General features: G+C 37.9%; 1 protein-coding gene across 3 annotated transcripts in view; it reads left to right on the top strand.

Moving 5' to 3' along the window:
* The window catches only part of fam49al (family with sequence similarity 49 member A, like), a 47,012-nt gene extending 43,219 nt beyond the window's left edge, over positions 1-3,793 (top strand). For all 3 annotated transcript variants that reach the window (XM_020586321.1, XM_020586323.1, XM_020586322.1), the window contains 4 exons: positions 705-784; positions 1,204-1,330; positions 3,190-3,260; positions 3,386-3,793. In XM_020586321.1, the coding sequence (XP_020441977.1) occupies positions 705-784; positions 1,204-1,330; positions 3,190-3,260; positions 3,386-3,449 (342 nt within the window). In that variant the 3' untranslated portion in view covers positions 3,450-3,793. The remainder of the gene's footprint in view (positions 1-704; positions 785-1,203; positions 1,331-3,189; positions 3,261-3,385) is intronic.
* Positions 3,794-9,339: the final 5,546 nt, after the last annotated feature.

The raw sequence follows: 9,339 nt of genomic DNA, 5'->3' as shown, positions 1-9,339 counted from the left end.
GAAGACAGCCAATAACAATATACCTGTCAAGACATCCTGTGCTAAATGGCCAGGGCATACATGCAGATGAGAGCAAACAGTTGGTTAACTTAAGCAACAATTAACACTACATTACTATCATACGACTAGTCATCTTTTCTCAGTTAATATACGAGGTTGTGGTTTTTATTCTGCTTATGTCTGTGTACACACGTGTGCTGGACTGTTGCGTGGAAACTTACCCCCTTATTTTTTCCATTGCTGTCAAAACTGTATTTTATCACAGGGACAGCAGTCTTATTTATTTTTACACTTCAGTGCATCCTGATACTGAGATTCATACAAAATTTAGAGGAACAGGTCATGATTGCCTTCTAGCAAAGCTTGAACTCAGTGGATGTGTTCTGTCTCCACCTTGTGGTAGAACATTTTGTCCAGTCAACACAAAACTACTGTACAGAGGAATTTTCAAGCACATCATTGTTAGTGATGGAAGGGCATGAATGGATTAGTGAAAGGATATACCGGGCACAGGCCCAGGAGCCCCTGTTCCAGAGTGGCTTTATGATGTGAGAAGTTGTCTTGTTGGAAAGTCAATCAAACAACTCGGAAGAGACGCAAAATGAAAAAATATTTATGCAAAATGATTAAAAAGAGACAAAAATGACCGCAAAGAAATGCGGGCGGCAGGACTGTTATATGTGATTTCTGTTTTCTTTTTTCAGAATAAGACCCTGCCCATAGAGGACACCACAGACTGTCTGAGCACCATGGCCTGCGTGTGTCGTGTCATGCTGGAGACCCCGTGAGTCATCTCAACATTTTGAGTTCTCTCCATCATGCCTTCACTCTGCCATTTCCCCCTGTCTTTCTCCCTCTCTCTAAAAGTCAGAAGCCTAAATTCTAATTAACAGGTCCTTTCAAAATGAACACAGAAGAATCCTCCTCATCTTTGAGCCGCTAATTCAGTAGACTGATTTCCTAATTCAGTGGACACAGAGATGATCCAGGTCCTTCACGCTACAATACATTTAAAATGTGTAATCTTTTTATTAAATGTCTTTGTGTGAACTGAATCAGAAACTTGTCGTTAATCACAAAGTGCTTCAAATAACAGCAGCAGTTGTCTGTCATCTTTTAGTCACCATCTTGTTCTCTGATTTTAATTATTTTCTTAATACCTTTTTGTTCAACTCACAACCTCCATAACTGTTTTTGTTCCAGTGAGTACCGCTGTCGGTTCACCAACACAGACACCATGCTGTTCTGTATGAGGGTGATGGTGGGCGTCATCATTCTCTATGACCATGTTCACCCTGTTGGAGCTTTTGCCAAGACCTCCAAAATTGATGTGAGTACACACAATCAATGTTCAAAACACACAAATTTCTTCTTCAGGTTCTCTGAACATTTGAATGATGTACAGTAGTTAACATGGACAAGAAAAAAATAATTTGTGTGTTATTAGTTAAAATAGAGTCAAGCTGTAAAAACCCAGAGGAGTGACTTCATTTTGAACAGCCACAAGTCAAAAAGGTTAGAAACCACAGGCCTAGTCTTACACAGACATGTTTGCTTCTGTATGGTACATACAGTGCCTTGCGAAAGTATTCGGCCCCCTTGAACTTTGCAACCTTTTGCCACATTTCAGGCTTCAAACATAAAGATATAAAACTGTAATTTTTTGTGAAGAATCAACAACAAGTGGGACACAATCATGAAGTGGAACAAAATTTATTGGATATTTCAAACTTTTCTAACAAATAAAAAACTGAAAAATTGGGCGTGCAAAATTATTCAGCCCCCTTAAGTTAATACTTTGTAGCGCCACCTTTTGCTGCGATTACAGCTGTAAGTCACTTGGGGTATGTCTCTATCAGTTTTGCACATCGAGAGACGGAAATTTTTGCCCATTCCTCCTTGCAAAACAGCTCGAGCTCAGTGAGGTTGGATAGAGAGCGTTTGTGAACAGCAGTTTTCAGTTCTTTCCACAGATTCTCCATTGGATTCAGGTCTGGACTTTGACTTGGCCATTCTAACACCTGGATATGTTTATTTGTGAACCATTCCATTGTAGATTTTGCTTTATGTTTTGGATCATTGTCTTGTTGGAAGACAAATCTCCATCCCAGTCTCAGGTCTTTTGCAGACTCCATCAGGTTTCCTTCCAGAATGGTCCTGTATTTGGCTCCATCCATCTTCCCATCAATTTTAACCATCTTCCCTGTCCCTGCTGAAGAAAAGCAGGCCCAAACCAGGATGCTGCCACCACCATGTTTGACAGTGGGGATGGTGTGTTCAAGGTGATGAGCTGTGTTGCTTTTACGCCAAACATAACGTTTTGCATTGTTGCCAAAAAGTTCGATTTTGGTTTCATCTGACCAGAGCACCTTCTTCCACATGTTTGGTGTGTCTCCCAGGTGGCTTGTGGCAAACTTTAAACGACACTTTTTATGGATATCTTTAAGAAATGGCTTTCTTCTTGCCACTCTTCCATAAAGGCCAGATTTGTGCAGTATACGACTGATTGTTGTCCTATGGACAGAGTCTCCCACCTCAGCTGTAGATCTCTGCAGTTCATCCAGAGTGATCATGGGCCTCTTGGCTGCATCTCTGATCAGTCTTCTCCTTGTATGAGCTGAAAGTTTAGAGGGACGGCCAGGTCTTGGTAGATTTGCAGTGGTCTGATACTCCTTCCATTTCAATATTATCGCTTGCACAGTGCTCCTTGGGATGTTTAAAGCTTGGGAAATCTTTTTGTATCCAAATCCGGCTTTAAACTTCTCCACAACAGTATCTCGGACCTGCCTGGTGTGTTCCTTGTTCTTCATGATGCTCTCTGCGCTTTAAACAGACCTCTGAGACTATCACAGTGCAGGTGCATTTATTTCAGTTTTTTATTTGTTAAAAACGTTTGAAATATCCAATAAATTTCGTTCCACTTCATGATTGTGTCCCACTTGTTGTTGATTCTTCACAAAAAATTACAGTTTTATATCTTTATGTTTGAAGCCTGAAATGTGGCAAAAGGTCGCAAAGTTCAAGGGGGCCGAATACTTTCGCAAGGCACTGTATTCAACTTTGGTAGATGAGGTCAGTTTTATAAATCTATGTGTCTGAGTCAGTGTTTGGCTGCAGCAACAGGAGATGAGGTGGATCTGAGGCTGCTGACCTTTCTTTAACACCCTGTGTTGTCTTTGTCCTGGGCAGATGAAGGGCTGCATCAAGGTGCTGAAAGAGCAACCGTCCAACAGCGTGGAGGGACTTCTGAATGCACTGAGGTGTGTGTGAATCTGTGTGTGTTCCTGATTAAAAAAAACAAACAACAAAAAACAAAACAAAAAAAAACATGAGGACAAGGAGCAGTAAAAACTTTATATCAACATTTTGTCACCTTGTTCTTCAGGTACACGACACGACATCTAAATGATGACAGCACCTCCAAACAAATCAGGGCCCTCCTGCAATGAAGGAAAGAGGAGAGCCGCAGAGAGATGGAGGGAAAAAGGAGTGCACTTGAAAGAGGACAAAAAGGAGGAAGAGGAGGAAACAAAAATCAGTGGCTGATAAATCTGTTTCTTGACAATGAACAAAGAAAAGCATCTCCAGGTTAAGAGCAACCTGATGATAATAGGACGAGGAAAATAATTATATATAGTCAGCTGTCCATCATTCTGTCTCTCATTTTGTAAAGTAAGAAAAGAGAAAAAAGCCAGAAAAGAAAATATAGTTATATAATAAAACAAGTGAAATAAACAGCAGATGAAAAATAGGAAGAGGAAGTTATATCGAGAAATTTAAGGTCAGAACTGAAGTAACCTGAAAATGTACAAAAAAGGAGGGTTCATGTTCCAGCTGTTGTCTGACAAATATTTTTGCACACACATTGAAAAAACACCATCTCTTTTTACCCTGAAACCTGATTCCAGATGAGAATTTCCTGACCCTCCATCACACTAGCAGTTTGTCCAGAGGGGTATTAAGCTCTTGCCACTGCAGACATAGAGGTGTAGCCTTTCTGTCTCCTTCAGCTGCACTGATCTCCTCCTACAGGTGAACTATGAAGCAATGTGATGGACATATTCCGGAGATTTGCTTCCACCTGTTTTATTTCTTTTCTGTGTCAATACAGCTGAAGGAAAGGAGGTAAAGTCTTGCTAAGATACCTTCATTTTTCCCCAGAGTTATTCTTGATTGCCCATTACAACCCATTACCAACCCATCCATCCATAGGATATATGTTTTTTCCTTGGCACAAAAAAAATTCCATCCATCTAATGTAATGTGTGCCCCAACCTCTGTACGTTCCAGCACAGAGCATCTTGTCTGGCTTTACCTGAATGTCACTCGCTCTCTTTCTCTCCATGGTGCTAACATGGTTTGGACATCAGTGTACTAGTTTGACAGGAATCATTTGGCAGAACAACAAAGGCTTTACTTCATCCCTTTTATGCACTAATATGTTCAGTCTCATAGAACAGCACATCTTCTTTCAGCTGCGGGTTGATATAAGCGCACAAACAGGGACGAATCAGATATGATGTGACTTGAAAGATAGAAGAAAGGGGCATTTTCTAGGAAGCCACAGCACACTTGCTTCTTCACTCAGTGCCAAAGCTCATTGCTTTACTCTCCTTTTACATCATCAAGCCAGACCTGAGGCAGTGGGTGTTGAGAGGATGAAGCCTTACAGTCATTTAAAACATCAATGTTATCATTGTAATTTCATATGAGGATGAGAAACAGCTGCAACAACAAGAAACTAGACACACAAGAAGTAGAATTTCTACATGTGCATTTTAAAGCAAGAGATCTGAGTGTTTCAGTGTAAATACAGTATGTGAGGCTTTTCTCAACAGGCATCTACATGGTCAGCTTGGGCCCTCAAGGAAAACCACAAGAAATATCAGCATCTGCATACTTCCTTCTTTTAGTATGAGGTTGACAAAGTCATTGAATAAGTGGGAAATGAAAAAAAAAATTCTAAAGGGGATTTAAAAGAAGTGCTGTACTTGATGTTGATAGCCCTTAGTCTAATTTAATTTGATCTTATAATATATTTTCTATACAGGGGTATGTGCACAAGCATAGTCTGTATAAATACATAGATGGCATGTTGTAAAAGTTCTGACAAATGTGTAAATAAGGTGTTTTTATTCATTTTTAATTGTTCAGTGATGCTGAAATTGGGTATGTGTTGTCTCTCAGAATTACCATGCGTTTGGCTTGGACCATCGGACTTGCCGTAGCCATACTGTAGGTTTCAGAAATTCAACTTCATTATGGCAAATGAACCAGAGGGAGGGGAGGGATGCTAAGGGGTGGGTAAGGGCCGTCCATTTGCTTGTTATTTTGTACATTTTGTGCAACAATAAACTTGTCATTTATTACATTCAACTATGGATGTTCTGTAGTTTCCATCAAATATGTTTTTTAAATTACTATACTTAACCAGCAATTATTCTGGCAAAATGGACAAATGGCTGGACATTTTTCAGGACTTGTTAGATTATTTGGTTGCAAGGGAAATATTTTAAGACTATAGGTGAGTGCAAGTGTGGATGTTTTCAAAGTGTAGAACAGTGTGTTCTAACCTAGCGGCCGAGACCCACATAGCACCTTTCTAAGCCACAGTTACAAAATGCTTTACAAAAGAAAATACACAATAAAAGTGAAGAAAGAACAGTGTTAAATAAAATCAAACAGCATCACTGAACTAGAGAAATGCATTTTCTGAAGAAAATTGATATGGATGCTGAGTGCTGAAAGATCGCTCTGAAAATGCTGAACAATTTGACACCTGAATGGTTTTGATAGCTGAAAGTATGCTGAAGTAGAATTTCCCATTCATTTCAATTGGGCAAATTTTTCAAAATGAAGCTAAATATTTCAAAAGTATGAAGTTTAGAAAAATTCTGAAGAGAAGTATGAATGTCCTTGAAGAGCTGAACATTTTGATAGCTGAAAGTATGCTGAAGTAGAATTTCCCATTCATTTCAATTGGGCAAATTTTTCAAAATGAAGCTAAATATTTCAAAAGTATGAAGTTTAGAAAAATTCTGAAGAGAAGTATGAATGTCCTTGAAGAGCTGAACATTTTGATAGCTGAAAGTATGCTGAAGTAGAATTTCCCATTCATTTCAATTGGGCAAATTTTTCAAAATGAAGCTAAATATTTCAAAAGTATGAAGTTTAGAAAAATTCTGAAGAGAAGTATGAATGTCCTTGAAGAGCTGAACATTTTGATAGCTGAAAGTATGCTGAAGTAGAATTTCCCATTCATTTCAATTGGGCAAATTTTTCAAAATGAAGCTAAATATTTCAAAAGTATGAAGTTTAGAAAAATTCTGAAGAGAAGTATGAATGTCCTTGAAGAGCTGAACATTTTGATAGCTGAAAGTATGCTGAAGTAGAATTTCCCATTCATTTCAATTGGGCAAATTTTTCAAAATGAAGCTAAATATTTCAAAAGTATGAAGTTTAGAAAAATTCTGAAGAGAAGTATGAATGTCCTTGAAGAGCTGAACATTTTGATAGCTGAAAGTATGCTGAAGTAGAATTTCCCATTCATTTCAATTGGGCAAATTTTTCAAAATGAAGCTAAATATTTCAAAAGTATGAAGTTTAGAAAAATTCTGAAGAGAAGTATGAATGTCCTTGAAGAGCTGAACATTTTGATAGCTGAAAGTATGCTGAAGTAGAATTTCCCATTCATTTCAATTGGGCAAATTTTTCAAAATGAAGCTAAATATTTCAAAAGTATGAAGTTTAGAAAAATTCTGAAGAGAAGTATGAATGTCCTTGAAGAGCTGAACATTTTGATAGCTGAAAGTATGCTGAAGTAGAATTTCCCATTCATTTCAATTGGGCAAATTTTTCAAAATGAAGCTAAATATTTCAAAAGTATGAAGTTTAGAAAAATTCTGAAGAGAAGTATGAATGTCCTTGAAGAGCTGAACATTTTGATAGCTGAAAGTATGCTGAAGTAGAATTTCCCATTCATTTCAATTGGGCAAATTTTTCAAAATGAAGCTAAATATTTCAAAAGTATGAAGTTTAGAAAAATTCTGAAGAGAAGTATGAATGTCCTTGAAGAGCTGAACATTTTGATAGCTGAAAGTATGCTGAAGTAGAATTTCCCATTCATTTCAATTGGGCAAATTTTTCAAAATGAAGCTAAATATTTCAAAAGTATGAAGTTTAGAAAAATTCTGAAGAGAAGTATGAATGTCCTTGAAGAGCTGAACATTTTGATAGCTGAAAGTATGCTGAAGTAGAATTTCCCATTCATTTCAATTGGGCAAATTTTTCAAAATGAAGCTAAATATTTCAAAGGTATGAAATTTAGAAAAATTGAGTAGAAGCATGAATGTTCTTGAAGTGTTGAACATTTTTAGAACCGAAATAGCTGAAAGTATGCTGAAGTAGAATTTCCCATTCATTTCAATTGGGCAAATTTTTCAAAATGAAGCTAAATATTTCAAAAGTATGAAGTTTAGAAAATATTTGAATAGAAGCATGAATATCTTTAAGGAGCTGAACATTTTGATAGCTGAAAGTATGCTGAAGTAGAATTTCCCCCCTGCACTTGTATTGGGCAAGATTTTCAAAATAAAGCTAATTATTTCAAAAGTATGAATTATAGAAAACTTTTGAATAGAAGCATGAATGTCCTTGAAGAGGTGAACATTTTGATACCTGAAATAGCTGAACGTATGCTGAAGTAGAATTTCCCCATTGATTTGAATGGGGCAAGATTTTCAAAATAAAGCAAAATATTTCAGGAGTATGAAGTTTAGAAAAATTTTGAAGAGAAGCAAGAATATTCCTGAGGAGCTGAACAGAATGATTAACTAAGCTTGGACCCAAAATAGACAATGAAACAGCTGGACGGAACAGTTATCGCAGAGCATGGAGTGCAGCTGACACATATAAGTGTTACATATAAAGAGCACACAACCTGAAATAAAGGAGTGGTATAATCCACAAGGTTCAGAGAATGACATCATCAGCTGCAGTTTCACTGAGGCACATTTGTGAACGTGGCATGGCTTACATAGCAGAGTGACCTCCCTTAGTGGACTGCACCTACTGGACATAGATGAGACATGATCATATTTGAATCCAGAGATCACATCAGCCCTGGAGACCATGAGACAAGCCAACATGGATGACATGATGCTGCCTCTTCAGATCAGACAAACACTGAGAAGACCGTACACTCTGACCATCGTTCACCATAACACAGAAGGATTGCTGTCTTATGTCGGTAACATGAAGAGTCATCATGAATTGTGTCTGGGAGATGTTTTGTGTCTCACATAAACAAACCTATAAGGCTGCAGCTGGATGGTTAAAAATTGATAAAACGCAACTGACACCTGTCCTGTTCAAATTTTCCACAAATAGCCAATAGAGGCCATATTAATGTCATGATTCTGTCTCTTCTGGTTCGTGTAACATGCTTTTATTCTGACACAAACATCCTGTTAAGGTGTCTGCTATGATTCAACTTTCACCTCACCTCCTCTAACACTCTGAGGATTGACGCTATCAAGACAGTATGCTGCTACACAATCAAAACTATCAGTCACAATTTGACCTATCTGGACCGCACAGAGTAATGTTATACTTCCTTCAGATCCAACTCACTTTCCAAAACAAAACACAAGATAACTGTCATTACCCTGTACTTTTTATTTGTTAAATGTTATTATTTAGTTTATACTGTTCATTTATCTATTCAGATTCCACACTGTTGTTCTGTCTTTTGTGGTACAGCTACAGTAAAATTTACATGAACAGTTTGTCAGGTCCTCTTTCATCCCTCCAGTTCATAGTAAAACTTTCCAGAATGTGTCTTTGTGAAGTTGTTCTGGACTAAAAATGGGTTCCTGTGTTGGACTCAACCAGTCCTGCGTGTCCTTTTATGAAGAATGCTCAAAGGCAAATCTGTCCTTTGAGATATTTATTACAATCAATATTTAAGGCAAAATATTCAAGAAAAGCAATACAGAGCTCTGGATTCCGTCTCTTTTTGAAGCCCTATCACACAGAAGTATAGTGCATAGCTGCTGCAGGAAGCCGGAACCATAAGTTTTCTCTGCATAGAGAATTTATAATACAGTCAGGATGGTAGATCTGACGTCACCCGTGCTGTCCTTCATCCTCGTTCTTTGATTGGTTTGTTGACCTCGTTCTGTTCTGACCCCTCATTTGGTGATCTTGTCGCCAGGCAGATTTTGATCTGTGACACCAAGTACAACATCCTGACCTTTTGACCTAGACATTACCCTCCTACATACGTCCTTATAAACAGTTAGTTGTTGTCTGCAGATTTAGGAAGAGCGCCAGCGTTGC

Source organism: Monopterus albus, unplaced genomic scaffold (assembly GCF_001952655.1).
Source record: "Monopterus albus unplaced genomic scaffold, M_albus_1.0 scaffold402.1, whole genome shotgun sequence".
Lineage (NCBI taxonomy): Eukaryota > Metazoa > Chordata > Actinopteri > Synbranchiformes > Synbranchidae > Monopterus > Monopterus albus.
The sequence above is the reverse complement of the archived record's forward strand: the minus strand, read 5'-3'. Positions and strand labels throughout refer to the sequence as shown.